Consider the following 21,764-nt stretch of genomic DNA (forward strand, 5'->3'; position numbering starts at 1 on the left):
CCTCTTTCTCCTTACAGTCATAGTACACATGCACACTGTACAGTAAACATCCAAATCTTTGCAGTTCTGTCCCATATTGATGTTCTGATTGATTAAGCATACATACGGGTGTACACAGGGGAAATGAGGAGCTATTTTTGTCCATGCAATCTGTAGCTGTGAGCAGCAGATAACCTCCGAAGGTTAATGAGCAGAGAGCCTTCGGGAGCGCTTACAGCTGAAATCTGATACGCCTTAAAGCGTGTGTGTCGCTGAAACTCCACATGAATGTCGACATTTAATGAAATCTTCTAAAATTAGGAATCATGCAGAGTCGCAGTCGAAGTATCCGTACTCTGACTTAAGCAGGGATCCTTCAGCAGTAATCCACGCATCTAAACTGCATATGTCAGAGAGCAGCTGCGGCACAGGGTAATGTCAATGTGTGACACATGGCTATCATATGGATGATTAGCTCCGAGCAGGGCCATCTTAACTCCCACACATCTCAGCCTCGGGCCTGTCTCATGCTGTCACCGCTGATCAATTTGAGCTCCGGTGGCTCCCAACAACAAAAACAGGCAGAGTGGATTTTCGGGGTCGAGCCCTCAGTGAAATCGTGGAGGACAGTACATCAATAACTGTCTGGCGGGTTTACACGCCTGGTCATTTCAGCTGTACATGGGCCGTCTGGGGCACCGGCCATTTGCATTCATCTCAGATTGAAAGCACATTAATTCCAAGAGGCAAGTGGCTGAACTCAATTAGCTTCATTCTGTGTGCTTGTTTGACAATGCTGTTGTTTAGCAGGTAAAAAAAAACAGGTACAAAGTAACAAAGTACATCAACTTAAGTTATTACAAATGCGATGTGCTTGTAATCTTAATTTTTGAAAACATGTATTTGTATGAAAAACTTTCTCCAATATATCTATTTTATGGTTATAATGAATGTCTTTCCATATTTTTGAATCAGCCCTGTGACTGGTGACTACCCAGGGCGTATTCTGCCTCTACACCAAATGTCAGCTGGGATCGGATCCAGCCCCCTGTGACCCTCTAAGGACAGGTGGTACATATAATGAATGGATGGATAGTTAATTGTTACTTTCAGATGACGAGTTTACACACAAAAATATATTGTAATTTATGCATACCAAACAGTAAATAAAGTACTTAAAATTTTCCCACCTGGCCAACCACAGTATAATATTCATGTAATATATTAACATTAACAAAGATCCAAAAAACTAGAATGCCACTTGAGCCTTCTGCAGAGATATGCTTGTTCATGACTCAGATCTGCTAATAATGGATTGTTTGTGACTCGGATCAGGACCTGCTTTAAAATGAATGGGTTCTGTCTTGGCCCATTATACATCCTTCCACCAAGTGTCATGAAAACCTGGGCAGAAGATTTTTCCCAAGCCTGCAGAAAAACAAACACAAAAGCACTAAAAACACAACGTGCTTGGCGGATAGAATAACATTCCTTTTTTTTTTTTAAAGATTATTGTGGGCTATTTTTGCCTTTATTGATAGGACAGCTGAAGGGAGACAGGGCATATTGGGGGAAGAGAGTGGAGGATGTCATGCAGCGAGGCCAAGCTCGAGTATAAAACTGTGGCCGCTGCGTCAAGGACTGTAGCCCCTGTGAATGGGCCGCCTGCTCTATACTGAGCTAAACCAATGACTGTATATATAGATGGACGACGTGTCTCCATCTGCTCTCACTGTACAAAATTGAAGCCAAAGTAGCCCTTGTGATAGGCGCTGGCATCTTGCGATGGTGACGTCATTTGGAGCCAGAGTTGCGCAGTAGAGATCGGCGGGTGGAGCTGCCATAGCAACTTCCCCTAACCAAAACACACACTAAACTACCGGAAAAACCCAGCAAGAATCCCACATGCCTGCGTATTTAACAGCAGAACAACTTCTTTGTTTTGGTCTGAAGCAGGTGTTCACGGATATGGAAACTTCAATGACTGTAGTGATTGTTTTAGTTACGTTTCCTCTCGCTGTTCGTCCTCCACTCTGCTAATCCGGAACTTATCGGCTGCAGGAGCCGGATTTGTCAACAGTGCTGTCAATCATCATTTTTACAGCATCAAATAACTAATTGAAAATAAACTTTACTTGGACGTAAATCAGCATGATAAGAACTAACTATAATGACAGAAACCATGTTTGAGAAAAATATTTAGATTTTATAGTTTAACCCATGTCTCATCTGTTAACATGGAGGAGGCGGGCTTTATGACCTATACTGCAGCCAGTCAGCAGGGGGCGATAGAGATGTTTTGACTTCACTTTCAGGGAGCTGTCATGTCGTCCATCTTTTCGTACAGTCTATGAGCTAAACCTTGCACCCCTTGAATAACATAATTTTGACTGGGGCCTTGGTAGTTTCCAATACTTTACAAGTTCTCACATTTACATCACCAAGGATTACCAGAAAGGCCACTAAATGAATTGCTCGCTAGCTTTGGGAGATCAAGTTTAATCAAGCTTAGTCTTTAAGCGGCTAAATTTACAGCAACAGATTCATCGAGCTTGCATTAGTGGAGGTGTACTTAACATAAGTGTCCACTCAGTGACATTTAAAGCAACTTGCAGCTAATGCTAAAGCAGTACTACTATTATATTAATAGCATGATTATATAACTTATTCATCACATAGTTATGTTTCTGCTTTAATTAAACTGGCTTACATCTGTCTGTTATGAAAAGGGGAGTATTGTTTATGTGAGATGGAAGGAACAGGGACCAGAACCTTGTGTAGGAGGGAACAGTAGATGATACAATGCATTAATTAATGACCATTTAATTGAACTACTATACAGCTGCTTTATCTGTAATTATTCGTCACGCTTTTTACAGCCGGCTGCTGATAAAGTAGCAGCCAAATAGCGCTCCCTGTTCTTTCTTTTCCTTTTTTTATTCAACAGGAAGTGTGTGTGTGTGTGTGTGTGTGTGTGTGTGTGTGTGTGTGTGTGTGTGCGTGTGTGTGAACAGAAAATGTCACCAGCATGACTCACCCTCTCTCCGTCCAATAGAAGGTGGACTTTGAAGATCATACAGTCATTCACCGCAATTTCCTCATTTCTGTAAAGGATCTGAAAGATCCGGCTGAACACGGTGCCGTCGTAAACCCCCGCCGAGCTGAAGCTGCACTCTCCTGATGAGGGACACAACAACATGCACAATTATGATCACCTGACTCACTGAGCTGCAACAGTCGGTAATGTCACAACATGCTGAGCTTTTGCACAAGAAAGCATTTTCATTGATTAAACATTGTTTTCAGGAATACATTATTTTTAAGCCCTACACACGGGTCTGTATGTGACTGAGTGAGTGACGGTACTTTCAGAGCCGTAGAGAGAGAGAGTCGGGACACAACGGCGGATCATGGAGCATATTAGGCCTCCACTGACGAGACTTTCTGCCTATACAGCTCTGGATAGTAGGCGGGGCTGCTCCTCCGCTGTCCTCACCTACGTCCGCAACATGCACCTGCTTTCAAACAAGTTGCCATCGGCCTCATAAGGACAGTCTTCTGCCCACAAAAGCGCACATTCACCCGATGCGGTCTCTTACTAGGTTTTGGCCTGGTCTTGTTATATCCAGAAATAAAATTGTCCTTTCATTTGGCAGTTATACAACCTGATATTTGCAGTGTGTGCTCAGATTTGTGTATATGTACCCTGATTTGAGAATGCATAATGAGCTTGTTGTGAATGCGTGACCTGACATTTGCAATGTTTACTGAGATTGCTGAGGGATCTAAGTGTGTATATTGAGATCTGGAAACATGTGCCAAGATTTGTATCCAGATTTGAGAGTGTTACAAGCCTTGTCTCTTTAAACTCATTTTCTATGTCAGTGTTATTTACACGGTAAATCACCTTTGCCTAATCCATGCAAAAAAAAAACAAGATACAAAATTGAAAAAGTTATTGTTTAAAGGGTGTTATGAAGTCTTTGTGCCCTGCCCAGAAATAGTCTGGTCCATACTCTCTGTAAAACTGCAAATTAGTCATTTTAATTTTCCATTTCTGTGCAGATTAAACAATAATATATCATCTTTATAAGGGTGCTGAAGAGACGGCTATAGGCATCTATGTTATGTTAAGAAACAGCAAGTTTGGTTTTGCTTGGTTTGGTTTTCCATTTTTTGAGTCTTTATGCTAAGCTAAGATGCTGGCTGGAGCATACATGCATGAAAGTGTGTGTGATCTTTTCCTCTAGGCCGAGTTACTCTAGCTTAAAAAAGTCGGAATTGTTAAATTAACAATCTCAAACTTTTTTATTTAAATAAATGCCTTTTAAGTCACTATCTATCACCAAATGAGTTAACACAAGGGTGATTGAGCATATGGCCCACTGATGAAAGCATTTGCATTTGCAGTATTACAGACTGGGTGTCAGTGGCGAAATTCACGGAAAAATCACAAGCGGCACCCAGTTAGTGACGCGTTTTCCATCACCCAACAGTGGTTGGTCTGTCCTAGCCTAAACAGTAAACAGTAATCTATTATGCCTGAACAAACAAAGAAAAGATCGATGACTACAGATACAACTTCAAAAATAAGTGAAGATGCAAAGAAAAAGAAACAAATTCAATGCTCAGGTGAAGGCAAACAGTCTACAAAGGAAAGCAAGGGGAAAAAAGAGTTAGAACCACGACAAAGGGAGCCGTAGTCGTCTGGTTAAATTGGGAAGCGTGCTCCCATAATTACCAATAATTGCCAGTGGGAGGCGCTCAAGAGCACTGAACTGAAATATTCGAGATTGTATCTTTTACTGCAATTAAACTTCATTGCTATGGGATTGTCACAGCAGCAGAGTTAAAGCACACAATTTTTTCACATCAAGCTTTTTTTAAACTGATGACCAGCCGTTACCTTATGAGCTGTGTGTCGCCATCAAATTCTATTTGATCTCATCTCTTTAAACTGTAATGGGACAGAAGTCAGAACCAACATCTCTTTTGAGGAAATTGTTAACTTGCTGTCCTGTTTGCAATCAAAATCAGCCAATGAGCTAACAAGTTTGCTAACTGACAGTTAGCCACTCTCCCTCTTTATTGACTTTTATATCAAATCAAATGGGGGGACCAGGCCAGCTGGTGGGTCATGGTTATAGCTCGCCAGCTACAGCTATTCAACAACATGCCCTGTGAGTACAGTAACAACGACATCAAACATCTAGAACCAAATCATTCATGTTTGTGATCACACATATTTTTGTAGTACATATCTGAATTTTTGGTGTGAACAGGCCTTTATTAAGTAATTGGTTTACACTGTTGTACAACTATGGCTGCATTCATGCTGCAGCTAAAAGCGTCCCCCATGTGACACAGATCTGATTTTTTCAAATCAGTGTGAACAGCAAAAAGTTGCATGATGTCGCATTGTTTAAATTCGGAAATGGGCTACTTAAATATGTGGCACTAAATTGGAATTGGTCCGCATTGCTTTGGTAATGTGCCCATTTCCAGGAGTGCTTTTAAAGGAGAAGGCAGCTTGACCATGGAGGACGGCATGCAGCAGTAGAGAGAGTCATTTTCTGTTGATCTCTTACTTGGGTCACATTCAAAAATAGATCTGAACAGTGACCCCCCAAAAATCAGATATGAACTCCGGAATTGAGCATGAAGGCCTGCAGAATGAATGCAGGTGTTTCCTGGTAAGCATGGTCAGGAGTGTAAATTGGTATTAAAAAACCAGCACGGGAGGAAATGTTACCCTTGATTCCTTGCATAGAAATAAGAGGACATATTTATGCATCAACTCTCTGTGTCTGATAATTGGGACCCCTGGTGTTTCGATTGTTGACATCTCCCATGTTGGAGCACTTTCGTGTTCAATATGATTGCTGTTCACTTTTGCTACTAGCAATCCTCCCTGGCAGAACTGCAGTCCAGCTGCGAGCCATGAGAGGTCTTTGACATCGCCTGCTGAGGTGGTGCTCTTTTCCGTCTCAGTCTTGCTCTCCCTCTCTCAGCAGGCCTCCTCCTGATAATGCTGTCACTACTTGCAGCATCAAGCGGCCACAGCCAGGATGACGGATGTGCGGGAGCGTGACTGTTGTCAAAGACTTGGTGGATGTGTGACAGAGGCAGCGTAATCCCTGCGGATATGTGCTGTATGTGGAGGGAGTTGTATCTCTGTGTCAGCATTGTCTCCGCACAGTGAGACAAATGTGATCTTTATGTTTCCAACTTTTCTCCCTGTGTTTGTTTGGGTTTCTGCCCTCTGTCCAAAGACACAGGAGTTAGGTGGATTAGAGACTCTAAGCGGTGCGCAGGAATTACCATAAATGATTTTCTATTTGTGTTTGACCTGTGAAGGACTCCCCCAGGTGCCTCCATGCCCTCTCTCCTCTGCTATGTGGCTCTTCAGTGGACCCAAAGTCTCTTAACCTTAAAGCTGGAGCTGCTGTAGTTGCCCTCATGCTTTCTCACACTCACACACTGTTCTTTCTTTTAATGCCGGTTTGTTAAACAGGGTTGATTCAACATTACACTATGTACCAAGTGAAAAAGCTTGATGAGATCTGGCCTCTGACATTCACTACAATGCTATTTGCAGTGAATTTCTTACAGACCTTTTTTAATGGTTGTCATCAGGTGTGTTTTGTGGGTGGAGCCATATTAGTTGCAGAGAGTGACAGCAACAGAATCCAATTTACAAAATAGAAATATAGATCATCCAGACGCTTTCTCCATAATTACAATGTTAGCCAGCTGAATACAGGTTTTTTTTTACAGTAAGACGCTCACCCTTAGCATTGGCATTGGCATTTTTTTCCATTTGCGCAGGCTGTCAGCCAAATGACTAGACTTTAAAACATTTACAGACGGGTCTTTTGCATTGTTTCATGTAGGGATGCACCGATACCAGTATCGAGTATCGGGCAGTATCGGAGCTAAAGTACTTGTACTCGTAAAACTACGACGAATACCTCACCTGAACACCACTTTACGGCTTGGAGTTTGCCTCCCGCAGAGTTGAGTGTTAAAATGGCAGCAACAGTTGCAGTTGCAGCATTATTTCTATTTACTTTGTTACAGTCAGAAAGTGAGGAACATCTGATGAAAATTAGACATGTTTTTAAAGTCATTATGAGCAGTGTAATGATATTATTAAGTACTCATGTTGCTTGAACACCATGTAAACCAATATTACAGTGCACCACTGAATTGACATCACATTAATCTCTATTTATAGATTCTACATAGAAATGTACAATCTGTAGGCTGGGACGCGTTTGTTGTATGCTTGTAGAGTAATATTGACCAATCACGTATCAGCAGGCTGCGGCGTATGCAGGAAAAACAGTCTGTGTGGAGAGCAAAAGCAGACAGAACGTAATGTGCCGTAATGACATCCCGCCTTCTCAGCGGTCATCTGATAATGATTTAGCTTCTTATTAATCTCAATAAACATCTGCAGCAAGTTCAGCTAACAATCCATTCTAGATCAAAAATTCAACTTGAGATAAATTCCCTGACGTGGTGTCACGAAAGCTGTGTAGAAAGCGTTCCCGACTTCCTCGAATGCGTCAGATCGATACGACTTCCGTTCAGCAAACAAGCATTTTAAAAGTAGTTTTCTTCTCCTCTTGAGGACAGACCTAACAAAGCTTCATTTTGGCTTTTTACTAATCTGCATCATGATGTTGAAATTTAGACAAAGGTAAGACCTGTTGATTAAAGTAAATCACAAGAAAAATGGGTTGTTTTACTGTAAACAATGCAGCATGGAAAAAGGAAGTCTTGACATGTTCACTGTTTTCCCCCAAGGCTGGATCGTCGTCAGACTATAGCTGATGGGATCCAGGATTGGCAAATTAACCTTTATCACACCTGACCTCTCATTGTAGCATGAAGAGAGGCACCACGGTAAAAGAAATACCATTTCTACACCATGCATTCCCAGGAAAATTAAGCCCATCATGTTCTGGTTATTGCACTTGTTTTAAAGAGCTTACAAGTATTTAAAGACAGTTGCCCTTAAAGCTCTAAATCTATAGAAATATTCCAGTTATAATCTCACGATGACAATAATAAAAATACGTATATGGTAAGTCAGATTTATGGAATAAAGAAATAAAAGCTAGTAAGTCACAGTGATGGTTTTTTAATAATCATTGTGGCATGAGGATATTTAAAGCAATTGCCCAAACATGTATTTATTCAATCACCTGAATGAAAGCTGAATCAGAAATGGTCTCTAAATGTTAAAGTATGATTTCCATGCTCTTTGTGTTGTTCTTGTTGGACATAAATGTGACTAGAACTCATTTTAGTTATCCCATTCATGTTACAGTAAGCCAAACCATTTGAAATACATCAAACCAACACAGTTCTGACACTTTGTATACTACAGTTCTCCCAGGTGCTGGGGAGTTATCACATCCTGCACATTAAAACCTGCTGAAATGCCCCTAAGCTTTAGCCACAGCGATTCTGTGCTGGAAATAATCTGCTTACAGCCGCAGGGGCTCTACATCTGCTTCATGAGAGTGTATGTGCCCATCACTCCATATCAGTAAAACACACACAACTCTCCACACAGAATAGCTCATCATGACACTAATATGAGGGAGTATCTTAGTCCTTGCAGTCGGAGACACCTTAAACAGCAATCCAATTTTTCCAGGTAGCGTTCTGACTCCAAAATCACCACGTTACTGTGCGTGAATCACAGTCATTAAATGCTTCAGCTGAGTGTGCGGCACAATTCATTTGTCTGAAGGGCACAGACAATTGGAATGTCAAGCATATACTTTCACAGAGAACACGGTGAGGGATTATTTCCTGTGTCTTTGTATGATGGATGTTTTTTCCTCCTGCTGGCTGGTGCAGCCATGCTCAGGATCCAGCCTGCGAGGTGTAGAGGCTTAATACATGACCTTGCTGAAGGAGCTGCAGGGGTAGGGGAAGGGAGGGGAGGGCTGCAGCCTTCCAATTACAATATGGATACACTCTTCACTGTAATGTAAACTGCTGCAGTGTTCCCCGTTTAGCACACATGCTACTGCCTTTTAAAATGTATTGTAGTCAATGGAGAAGATTTGGGCTGCAGTTCTGTAGAGCAGCACAAACAGTTACAGTTGGATAGCCTAGCTTAGCATAAAGACTAAAAGGAGGTGAAACTGTTTTCTGTCCACTGTAAGAAAAACAATGCCTACCACACTACAAAGCTAACTTATTACCAAATGTATCACATTATATTGTCACTCCACCCAAAAGCTGTTCACCAAGATAAATAAACACACTATAAAAAACGCAAATGTGTCATTCTTTGATTTCTGTTTCAGTATGGGCATTGAGCATTATGTTTAAATACATCCCTGTAACAAAATGCTCTGTAGTGCCTTCCTTGGTATTTCTTGTTATAGTGACGTAATTTCTTGGAGTGTATTCAAATTTCTCACATCCATAGAATCTGTACGACCTATGCTAAACGGTTTGGTATGTGAATAAACCCTAAAAATGGATGAAAGTATTCTAATAGTGCCATCAATTAAAAAAATACAAATATCTGACATGATTTTTCACAAAATATTTCTAAATAAACAGACAAAACATTCTTTAAGTAGAGGCTAGATCAAAACACAATAAACCCAATAAGTTAATTGTTTTCAGCTCTTAGTTTGAGAGAGATGACATTTTTTATGAGCAAAATGCAAAAGCTTTTTTATAGATTTGTCTGCCAGATTAAGTAATTTGTGTTACTTGTGCTCTAGCTTTTGTACTTTTGTCTATTTAAACAGGATAATGCAAACAATGTTCTCTGACGGGGGCAAAGGAAGATCATTATTTGCATAGGGTTAAATAAAAGACACACTGGGCCCTATTTAGACGGCGGAAGGCGCTAAGTGATTTAGGGCGTGTGTGATGCACTTTTGCTAGTTACACGCCACACAATCTGGGTGCAAACCGAGGCGCAAGGTGCAAAGATGCTGGTTTAAGTCCATGGATTATTCATAGGCGTGTTTTCGGCATAACATGAATCAAACCAATCAGAGTGTCAGCTCATTCCCTTTAAGAGCCCAGTGTGCATCCAGGCAGGCGTGGTACTATTTACACAGCGAATTTCTGTCATTCTTCTTATATAAACTGGACCCCAATCCCATATTTAACCTTCTTCTTTCCACTGTGTCCTTGAACACGCAGAAAAAAAAACACAGGTCACTGTGCGATACATGTTGAAGCGCGGATTGATTTTAAAGCCACTGAAGCGATCCCACTGCCCAGCAGAAACGAAATGAAAAGAGACGTACATTTACGCACGAGGCACAGCATTAATGATTTAAATCTCCACACGGGCAGGATCTTATGTTTATTAAAGTTCTGTGTGCTGACCATCAAAGGAAGGTAGGCTTTAAATGTTTATTTACTTATTGTCGCTGCTGGATCACATGGCTGTATTCTCGTGCATGCATAATTGGCATTGGACAGTGTTTTAATATATGAGGGCACGATTGTCGGTTCCAATCGGTGAGCTTGTCCACGTCTTCCTGCAAACACTGCTTTTTCCTTATGAGTCAAAGCGCTGCTGTGCGTCTCTGTGTGAGTGACAAGCAGACTTGTGTTGTAAACTCGCAGATGTATGTCCATACAGACTTTAGACCAGGTTTTTGTTGGTCTAAGGCGCGGTCGCTTTGTGTCCTCTAGATAGAAACGGGCACCCGTTTGCCTGACCCAACTTCATATCAAAACCAACACACCCTCAATGGTGGCGCAAGATCACGTGAGCGCTGGGCATGAAAATGTCAACCGCGCCGGGTGGACGAGAGGGCCCTTAGTGTCTTAATTCAGAAGCTTTTTAGCATATGTTGCCATAAAAGGTTAGGAGGCTTTTTTTGCATCTTGCAGGGCCAGGCTAGCTGTTTACCCCTGCGTCCATGCTTCAAGTTTGGCAAGGGGCAGAGCCTGGAAGCAGTCTGGGTGACGTCCTGATTTCAACTCAAACTTAATCTGCATACGCACGCTACACAAACACTTGTGGGTCGGAAAGTCAGAGCACAGAGCTGATTCTTAGATTCTTCATAGAGCTGAGGGGAAAGCAGAGTTTATCACTCTAATGAGCCCTTTCACAAACAAGTGCACATAACAAAAAGCAAATAAGCATATTTCCAAAAGTGTTATTTCTGTCGCAGTATTTAGCTGAATGTGTAACTGACTGCACACAGGCTGCATTATTGTAACAGTGTTAAGAGTCTGAAAATATTATATTGCATTATGCTGTTTGTCTCTATATGCAAACACTGGACCTGCAATGTAAACTCTGTTTCACTGAAGCCTCCTCCAACTGAACTAAGCTCTATCTTCTTTTTCTCAACTCCCATCATGTAAAACTGCACCTCCAGGATTTAGCATGCTTAAAATAGACTATTGAGAGCAAGACTACTGAACTGCTATTTTTATCATTTCCATTGCCATGTATTATATTTGAACCATTGAGGATTTCTCTCCATCTAATAACTAATGAGGTGTATGAAATAATCTTCCCTGCTGGTATTTCCATCACTGTGTTTCCGGAGAAAACACTCAAAATGACATGAATCACTGTCACATCTTAGACACATCGCCTTCTCAATCAGCAATGTCCTTGCAAACACAAATGTCACATACACATACACACACACAAATGCCACAGTGGTTCTGCTATAGCTGTGAGAACATTTAAATGGACACATTATCTCCCTTTTGACATTTACCACAGCCATAGAAGCTTCATGCCATAAAACAAAGTTTCAATATCACCTGAAATCACTCAGGTATAAATGTCTCTTAAGAGCAGTGGGTCGCACCGTCAGCGAAAAGTCCCCTAAAGTACAGATAGATCAGACCACTTAATCACACACACAAAAAAATACATTTATAGCTGTAACAATATTTAAATGGACACACTATCTCCCTTGTGCCTTTAACCACAACTGTAGAAGTGGCATGCCTGAAACTTGAGCCTGAAATCACTCAGGATCTTAATGTCTTTGCAATCTAAAATGTCCTCTTAAGAGAAGTGTGTCGTACAGTCAGGAGCATGTCCTCACAAGTACCGCTAAATCAGACCATGTAATCACACTTGCACACACACACACACACACACACACACACACAGTGCTCCAGTCATGAGCTAAAAATAGCCTTATTACTGTGAATCAGTATTGCCAGTGAGCAGCTTTCTGCATTGCCAGAAATTCAGATTTGAAGGCTTGGGTAAATTCAGAAACACTGTGTCACAACTTATGAATACAAAAGAGGACACGACATGTGAGGGATCTTTTGTGGTATAAACAAGGGCTGGAAGATAAATCGTTTAACCATTGAACTTGCAATGTGTGCATGTGCAGTAGTCACATTGCAGGAAGTGCGCTGTCAAGCAAATGACCTGTCACTGTTGTGGGACGAATAACGGATTATCTTATCTTATCTTAAAACGAAAGCTTGCCAGTTTCTTGTCTTCCAAGACTAATCTACGAGAAAATTCCATCTCATTCGTGTGCAGCCCTTCACCAGAGCATAGAGTGGACCACTGTGCAATAGAGTCTGAGGAGTCTGAGTGTCACCTGCCTTTAAACTGTTAACAAGCACACAATGCTGCTGCTGTCACAGATAATGTCAGCGGCATTATCGAGGCAGGCTTTCGGTTTTGCAAGGCGGCTTTTGACTCTACTCCCGCTATCAGCGACGCTGGTTAACACTGTAGCTAACTATGCGGGCTGTCAACAGAGCGGACGTGCCGCGGAGTGTTTACTTTTAGCGGATACACCAGATGGTGAGCTTTCATTTCAAAAAGTAACTGTCACGGGGCTGATCACGCAGATTCAACATACACTTGAACATCATTAGAAATGTTTGATGGCATATAAGTAAGACAACTGCAACACATGAGTCTGTGCCGCTTTTCTGGTCCGTCAATGAGCCCTCGCCCACAGGAAGCGTGTCTGGTCCGCAGCGCAGCGGAGCGCTGGCCCAAGCAGCTGGATTCGCGAGATCACCAGATCGCGGGAGGGCTACATTATCGCGCGAGAATTGAGAAATCAGGCGATAACATCAATGTTAGCAGAGCAACACACAAACTACAGTTCAGTTTGCACATCCAAGGTTGATTATCTGCTCATTTGGAAATCATTTCGTGATTTTTGTGCTTCTACCATTGAGGAGTACACTACTTAATTAAAAGTGTTCTTTTTTCGAGATTTCAGTGCGTTGATCTTAAAAGAAACGGGAAAAAACGGGAGTCTGTACTGGTCTGAACATGTGTTTTATTTTGAAATGACCAGATGCTGTATGCTGCTTTCGTGTGTGACTTCCTGTTTGGAACGATCTGCTCTGTTGAGCTTGACGCGTGTTTGAAGCGGCCTCCGTCAAAAATAGACCCGGCGCATATCTTTAGCGGAGCAGAGCGGAGACACGCTTCTGGGCCCGCGGCACGTGCTGTGGAATCACAAGCATTGACTTGAATGGGCGCGATCGACTCCGGAGGTCGCGGCGCAGACGGAATGCGCCGGAGACGGATCCTGTGGAATCGAAGGGTTAGCGCCCATGGGCGTGTTGGTCTGATGAGGTGCTGAGGTGTGGTCGCAGGACTATCTTGAGGACGCAGAAAGTGACTGACCAACAAAAACCTGGTCTAGTTTTGGAGCAGTCTGTCTCTGCTATTTAAAGGGCGCATCATGGGCATACATTGGCGAGTTTACAACATGCAAGTCTTTGCTTGCCACTCACATGGGGGTGCACAGCAGTGCTTTGACTCATAAGGAAAAAACGGTGTATTTGCAGATACAGTGAAATAACGTTGATTATGGGACAGAGGACTGTGAGACACGCGCTCTTTCTAATGCATGCAGAAACAGACACACACTCACATGCAACTAAGAGGTCGATTAATTATAATCCTATAATCATTTTCATTTCTGCTGGGCAGTGCGATCACTTCAGTGGCTTTAACATCAGTCCGTGCTTCGACATACAGTATATTGTACAGTTACTATACCTGTGTTTGTTCTGCATGTGCAGGGGCACAGTGGAAGGAAAGAAGTGAAATATGCTGGCCTGAGCCCAGTTTTTATACGAATGACTGAAATCCGCCGTGTAAATAGCAACACGCCTGCCTGCAGGTGCCCCTGGCTCTTAAAGGGAATGAGAGCTGACACTCTGATTGGTTTGATTCATGTTATGCCAAAACACACCTATGATAATCCAGGGACTTAAGCCAACCTCTTTGCGCCTTGCGCCTCGGTTTGCACCCAGATTGTGCGCCGACTAACTAGCAAAAGTGGGTTGGACATGCTGTACACACTGTATAAATAAAAGTGTAGTTTTAAATAGGATTAGTCTAGTTGGTTGCATGTTTTGCTTCTGGTTATCTGCGATATCTTAGTCAAAAACAAACCTCCGAATAAAGAATTTAATTTTAAAATGTGTGCAACTTAAATGTTCCAGCCACTAATGATGTTAGTTTTCTTTGAAGTGCGTTTCAAAATTGGACGTTCTTTATGCTGTATGCTGCTTCATCCCTTCTCTGTCACATTCAGCCGCCATTTCTCATTATAAAACAGAAGGGAAATGGTCCTCCTGCAGCACAACAATTCCAATAGAGTATTATCTAATTCACAATGTGCAAATACCTTGAGACACAGCAGAGAAAGGGCAGACCGCCCAGAATTAATCAGAAAAATGACACTGGCTTTCAGTCAGCTGAAACTGATTTACATTTAAAACAAGTTAAATCATCTTGTTCCCATTTGGTTTTTGAAGATATTAGAGATGCAACATTTTCTGCAGAGTGAGTCAGTCAGTTTTTAACCCAAAGACAGCCAAGTGTCCTAAATCACTGAGACAAGGTACAGCATAAAAATCCCCAGACACCACTCTCATTCCCTGATGCAGAACTCAAAAGGCTGGGACTAAATCGGGAGAACATAAATAGAATTACTTACTGTGCACAGTTACTTGTTTAAAAAATCAATTCAGGTATTTTTATTCTCTTGCTTTTATCTAAAATGAAAACGAAAGATTATGCTGCATGCTGAAATCCTCTAAAACTCAATAAGCAGATGTCATAATACATGGGTGTTTTCTTTTCCTCTGGTATCTGTAGATCATGTCACATCAGGATCATAGTCACGTCTCTAAGGGAAGGTCCTTTGAATCCACGAATGATTGATATACAGCTATGACATGAAGGAACACATCTCTGAGTATGATCCAGACAGGTGTAAAGATGTTAATATTCCACATTCACAAAACACTGTAAAATGATGTTCGCTGCTCCAGGAGAGGAACAGAATAAGAGAATCCCTGTACTGCCGTGTATGTTAACTTCAAAGACAAGCATAAACCACAGATGAATGTTATTCAGTTCCCTGTGTGGAGGGAGTTTTTCTCACACTCAGTCCCCTGTGGACATGGGTGAAACACAACCTGTTCAAACAAGATCTGAACTGCAGGATAAAGCTTTTATCATAGTTTGTCAATATTTAAGGCGCATGATGCAAAATGACAACAAAGAGATGCAAATTGAGTACAAAGATACACAAGAGACAGCTTTCAGTCTGGGTGTCAGCGTTTAGCATTTCTGTTCCCAGGTAGGGGCTCGTTGTTTAAATATCATTTTATGACTGAATATGACTTGTAACCTCCCCACAATTGCTTCAAAGTAATTGGTGTTTTCTGCACAAATGCATCAGCCCGCTAATTCATCCAACGCAGTGCAAAAACAGAATACTACTACTGAGAACCAAAAAAGCAAATTGGGAGCTTGGGGAACGAGGTGCTGTGAGTCCATGTGGTATCTAAAAATATTATGTGTGTGAGTGTGTGCGCGCGCCTGCATGCGTCCGTGCGCGATGGTGTATAGTAAACACCACTTCCTCTTACCTGCATTGTCTTGTGTTGTCGCTATCAACCTGTGGGGCACTCGAGGCGAGACCTTCAACCCTGCTCGCACCTGATAGAACCTGAGGGGGACACAACAAACACAACAGTCACACAACTGTGCTGAATATATTTAAAGAGTTGGGACCGGATGGCCGAGAGCTATCAAGAAATGTATGCTATGAATAGTAAGAAAGGAAAGGCAAATACAGTTTTCTAACCTCACAGTAAAACACTGTAAATAACCCATTTATGTTTTATGAGATTGCCTCATAAAACTATGATTTGTGATGCTTTTATCTTGCCCTTTTTATTTTGACACCACTCAAACAGACCGCCTGCCAAACAGAAAAGTAACGCGGGTGAGGAAAAAACGCTTTCATGTGGGGCTCTGGTTTAGCTCAGTTGGGAGAGCAGGCGCTCCTTCTCCAGAGGCAAAGGCTCTAATCCGACTCGCCAATCCGACCCTTTGGTGCATGTCTACTGCACTCTCTTATCCCCATGTCTATTTCACCATTTCACTGTTTCACATGGAGCAAACGGTTTCATGTCTTAGCAACCCCCGGAGAGGCATTGTTTCTGCATGAATATTGCTCTATGTTTGAATATGGTCTGTTAAATTAGCAGTTGAAATGAGTAAGCCAGTTTGTTGCGTTTAAGATATTTTTCTATTTTTGATGTTTTGTAAAGCAGCGCTCACATTGGAATTTGCAATAAATCATGTGTCTGTCCATCTTTAAGAGGGACATGCTGTACACTCACTGCTGTTTCCCATATATATTGCATCAAGAGTACAGGTAATTAATAACAAAAGTAAGACAGCTAGTTAGCTTGATACCAGCTTTATTTTCAAAATGTTTTTAGGTATTTTAGGTACTGACATTGTTGGCATGACCTTAAAGACACTTGTGGCTGTATCGTTGCCTTTCTGCTTCGTTTAGTGTGTCCTTAGTGAGGTCAAACCGACGGTTGTGGGAATACAGGATGTTCTGTTTCAGCATTAACAAGACAGTTTTATGACAATGTCTTGACGGTTGCAGCTTTTGTGCTGTTCATGGCATGGATGAGTTATTAAAAAATTCAACTAAACTATTAAAGGATGATGGACAAATCATTATAAATAATTAAAAAAAGACGTAATAATGCTCCTCTGTTCAAAGTGTTTTATGGTATCAGATCAGCAATGGTGCTACAACTCTACAATAGTGGCAAATCTAATGTGGTGTTAAAATGTAGATCCATGTTAGTTATGACAGCTTCAAAAGTAAATGGATCTTGAAATAAATTAGAATATCCTAACCGTCTATATTGAAAGAAGAGTTATATAAAATGTAAAACCACATAGACTTAGTGACTTAAACAAGGATGATTTATGTGACATCCCCGACTACAGGCAGCAATGGAAAACATGCCTTTGAAAAGGTCACTTTGACAGTTCAAGTCGACGCAGCTTTGTGTAAAAGCACATCTCATCTCTCTGGGGACACATTGGCAGCCTGAGAGACCAGAGCGTGGCTGTGAACACAGCCATCACAACAGTGTGTTAGCGACAGCGCTCTGGAAGATGGAGGCTCGACAGAGAAGAGCACGGAAAAGGTTTTGAGGGTCGATAAATAAATAAGAGTTGTTTACAGGATGAAATAGGTCAAGTCAATGGACAGTAAGCGGTCAGGAGCTGATGCGCCTCCTCTTACTTCAGAGATTTTTAGATTTGATGCTCAATGTTTTATATCGAATATACTGCACTGGCTTTTAGGTTTAAGAGGCTAAAAAAGGCTTGAGGACAAAGGAAGTTGTTAAAACAATTGAACAATTGGAATAAATTGAATAAAGTAAATGCAGCTGTGTTTTAATTTGGGTTTCTGAATCAATTCAAGACTCAAACTTTGCCTCCATCAGTCAAATGCAAGTGTCCTATTTATTACCATCGCCATCTTTCCAAATCAAATACATACTTCATCTGTATTTGAATGCAATCAGTGTATGACTGGGCCCATCAAAGTGTCCAGCTGTGTGGCCTCAAGTCTCGTACAAGGATTTGTATTGATTTCAGCAATTACACTGCTTCATATTGAGATGCAGATGTCCTGGTAACTAAACTAGTTTCATTCCACTGTGCCTCATCTTTACAAAGGGATCCAAGTATATTTGGTGTCTACATCAGATATCTGCTGCAGTGAGGACACTTATAAAAACAGACATATTACAGTGCACTCAGATGAAGGGATTACCATGATAAAGCTTTAGCCCATCCCTTTTAGAGAGGAAACATCATTTTGATAAAGCCGGTGTTTCAGCGAATCAGAGGGCCACCAGATGAGAGGCTTTAATCTTCCAGCAGACACATGGATAAACATGACCCTTTTTTGGCCTAAAAACTAGACCCGACTGGAGGTATAAATTTTAGGTCCCTATGTAGACGAGGAAGGCGAACAGTCTAAAGCACATGCCGCTAAGTGATTTAGGGCGTGTCTGACGCACTTTTGCTAGTTAGACGGCACACATTCTGGCCGCAAACTGAGGCACAAGGTGCAAAGAGGATGGCTTAAGTCCCTGGATTATTCATAGGCGTGTTTTCGGCATAACATGAATCAAACCAATCAGAGTGTCAGCTCTCATTCCCTTTAAGAGCCCGGTGCGCCCGCAGGCAGGCGTGTTGCTATTTACACGGCACATTTCAGTCTATCTACTTATATTCAATTCATTTCTTTCTCAGATCACTGTACGATACATGTTGAAGCACGTATTGATGTTAAAGCCACTGAAGCGATCCCACTGCCCAGCAGAAACGAAAATGAAAAGAGGCACGATCTGTACATTTACGCAAGAGGCATAGCATTAATGATTTAAATCTCCAGGCGGACAGGATCTTATGTTTATTAAAGTTCTGCATACTGACCATCAAAGAAAGGTTGGCTTTAAATGTTTATTTACTTATTGTTGCTGCTGGATCACATGGCTGTGTTGTCTCCTGCGTGCATAATTGGCATTGGACAGTGTTTTAATATCTGTGGGCACGGTTGGTGCCACAGGTAGTTACGTTGCGTGTTTGAGTGTGTCTCGGTTTCTGCTGTATTATAGAGATTGTGCGTCAGAATGGCCGCGCATTTTGGAGAGCTTTGTGTCGGCCTCTGTAGTTTTTGGCCCATGTGTGGCTCAAGCAGGAATCTCCCTGAGGTGAAAGAGGTGTGTGAAACAGTGGTGAGCCTGTCCTTGTCTTCCTGCACTTCTCAGCAGATCGGTAATAAACCGGAAGCAGTATCATGATTTAAGGAGACGAGGGAAACAAAAGTCCCTGTCCCAAAAGTTCTGTCCCATAAACAACATTTTTTCACTGTATCAGCAAACACTACTTTTTCCTTATGAGTCAAAGCGCTGCTGTGCATCCCTGTGTGAGTGACAAGCACAGACTTGTGTTGTGAACTCACCAGTGTACACACAGACTGCGGCCACGTTGTGTAAATAGCAAGTTATCTTGCGCCACCATTAGCAGCCATGGGCATGTTGGTTGAAATGAGGTGTGGTCAGGCTAACAGGTGGCGCGTTGCTATCTAGAGGACGCAGAAAACGACTGAGCCATAGACTTTAGACCAGGTTTTTGTTGGTCAATTTGTGATAGCAACGCGCCACCTGTTAGCCTGACCACACCTCATTTCAACCAACATGCCCATGGCTGCTAACGGTGGCGCAAGATAACTTGCTATTTACACAACGTGGGCGCTGGGTGTGAAAATGACGACTGCGCCAGGTGGAAGATAGCAATGACACTTGCGCTGAGCGCTTTTTATCGGTACAGCCAATAACATTCAAATCTGTTGTTTCTATTTATAAATATGTTAAATATCTTACCAATAGGTCAAGGGATCTAAAAGCAGATGAATGGATTGTTTTATACTTTATAGAGCTGATTATTTTAGGTATACATTTGTAGAGGTGAATTATGTGCAGGTTTTTAATAACAGAAACAGAAATTATCTGGAGACAAAATGTTTCCTCAAGCTTTCTTGTATGTCTTAAATTGCCTAAAAGAGCACATTATCTTGCATCATTATCTAGTTTTACATGCTCCTGTTTTCCTTGGTGTCTGTTCTGATACTATTGCTATTTAGATTTAAATCAATACAATTAATACATTTATTATTTAATAAATATAATGATGTCATTTTAAGTGATCTTTTTTGTTTTTTCAACATTTAGGTGTAAATTAATGTTTCTCAAAGTGCAGTTATGTAGCTTAAGGTTTAGTTATGCTAGCAGAGGGCGTTTGTAATCCAGCAGCTAATCTCTATTACAGATTCTTCATAGAAATGTAGAATCTGTGTTCTGGTTTCCTTTTGTAGCACACTTGTCCGAGTAGTATTGGCCAATCATGTATCAGCAGGCTGCGGCATATGCAGGGAAAACAGTCCATGAGGAGAGCAACAGCAGGCGGAACGTAATGCACCGTGATGACATCCAGGCTCCCATCAGCGGCAGACATCTGCATGCTAACAGAACGAACAGAACAGAAATGATCGATCCGACCTCCACTCAACAAACGAGCATTTTAAAACTTTTCTTCTCTTGAGGACAGACCTGACAAAGCTTCATTTATACTTTTTACTAATCTGCATCATGATGCCCCAGCATGTTCACAGGTGTCCCCAGAGGCTATATCGTCGTCAGACGATAGCCTCTGCGTTAACATGACAGGTCTTTAGCTTGAGCGGTCTAGATGGTCAAATCATCTTCATCCATCTTTCTCTATATTTTCATATCACGGCGCATGTGTGTAATATGTTTCACAATTTTGTATTCATTTAAAGGCATGATGTGTATAATAGCTAAAACATTCAAACCAATCTAAATATTAAGTTACTCTTACTTGATCTGCAAAGATGTTGAAAACAGGGATGTTTTGTCATGCTTATACTGAACCAGCTATTTGAGATTTAGTCTTAGTCTTCAGATGACAATGTTTATTAGTTTTGGTCACATTTTAGTCACTTTTACCCTTTATAGTTTTAGTTTAGAGTTAGTCGATCAATGCGTGTGCTGTGGGAGCAAAAGTCACTTGCTGTGAGTTCTCATACATTGTCGGCTTTGTCATGTCCAGTTTTTAAACCATTAGACTGAACTATGTTATGTATCTGACAACTTTAAGTTTTCGAATAGAATTTAATTCAGTCTTTTTGTTTAGTTAAGGCACATTTTTAACATAGAAAAAAAACAGCTACTATTGACAAACATTTTAGTGTGTGGATCCCTTGTTAGCAGGCGACGTGCATATGTCCCCGCTGAGTTGCCATCTGTGAAGCCAGGTAATATAAACAAACATCATGGCTCCGGAAATGTGATGTCTGCAGAGATAATTGCTTACCCTCTTTGAAAGAGATCCACATTGTGAAACTTGTGCAGCTCTACAGAAAACTCCAGTGTTCCCTGTACTTCAGACATGATATAGACCCGCTCATCACCTGCCAGAAGAGAAGACATTGGGTAAATATAACAGAACAGACAAACGAGCCCGATAAGACTAATGATGACATTTCTCAAACTAGTTCTCATATTTTATCTCTTCTGTTTGCAAAGGTGATGTGACTCATACAGTCCAGTGTGGAGATAGGACTGTATAATACCGAGGGACACACCTCAGTCTGAATATAGTTACCAACATCACTGTTCAGGTAATCTATAGGTGTTTCAGAGTAAAAGCACTGCTGTGTGCAGCTGGAAACTCTTCTCTGAGTTTGTATCTGTCTTCATAAATGACGCTGTGAGATGATTTAAGTTCAGCTTCTATTGCTGTGAACATTGTTATTATTACCTGTATAATTAATAGGGTGTGATCTGTGCACTGTATAGTTTAACGCGTTGCCCTTTAATTGAATGTCAAACACGTA

General features: G+C 41.4%; 1 protein-coding gene across 1 annotated transcript in view; it reads right to left on the reverse strand.

The window, feature by feature from the left end:
• Positions 1-21,318, reverse strand: part of fam135b (family with sequence similarity 135 member B) — a 43,899-nt gene extending 22,581 nt beyond the window's left edge. Inside the window, exons 1-3 of the mRNA XM_069681147.1 lie at positions 21,242-21,318; positions 15,886-15,965; positions 3,017-3,156 (exon numbers count right to left, since the gene is read on the reverse strand). Of these exons, the coding sequence (XP_069537248.1) occupies positions 3,017-3,156; positions 15,886-15,965; positions 21,242-21,318 (297 nt within the window). The remainder of the gene's footprint in view (positions 1-3,016; positions 3,157-15,885; positions 15,966-21,241) is intronic.
• Between the last annotated feature and the right edge of the window lie 446 nt (positions 21,319-21,764).

Source organism: Semicossyphus pulcher, unplaced genomic scaffold (assembly GCF_022749685.1).
Source record: "Semicossyphus pulcher isolate SPU_LCO1_2020_fin unplaced genomic scaffold, fSemPul1.0.p SCAF_5, whole genome shotgun sequence".
Taxonomy (NCBI): Eukaryota; Metazoa; Chordata; class Actinopteri; order Labriformes; family Labridae; genus Semicossyphus; species Semicossyphus pulcher.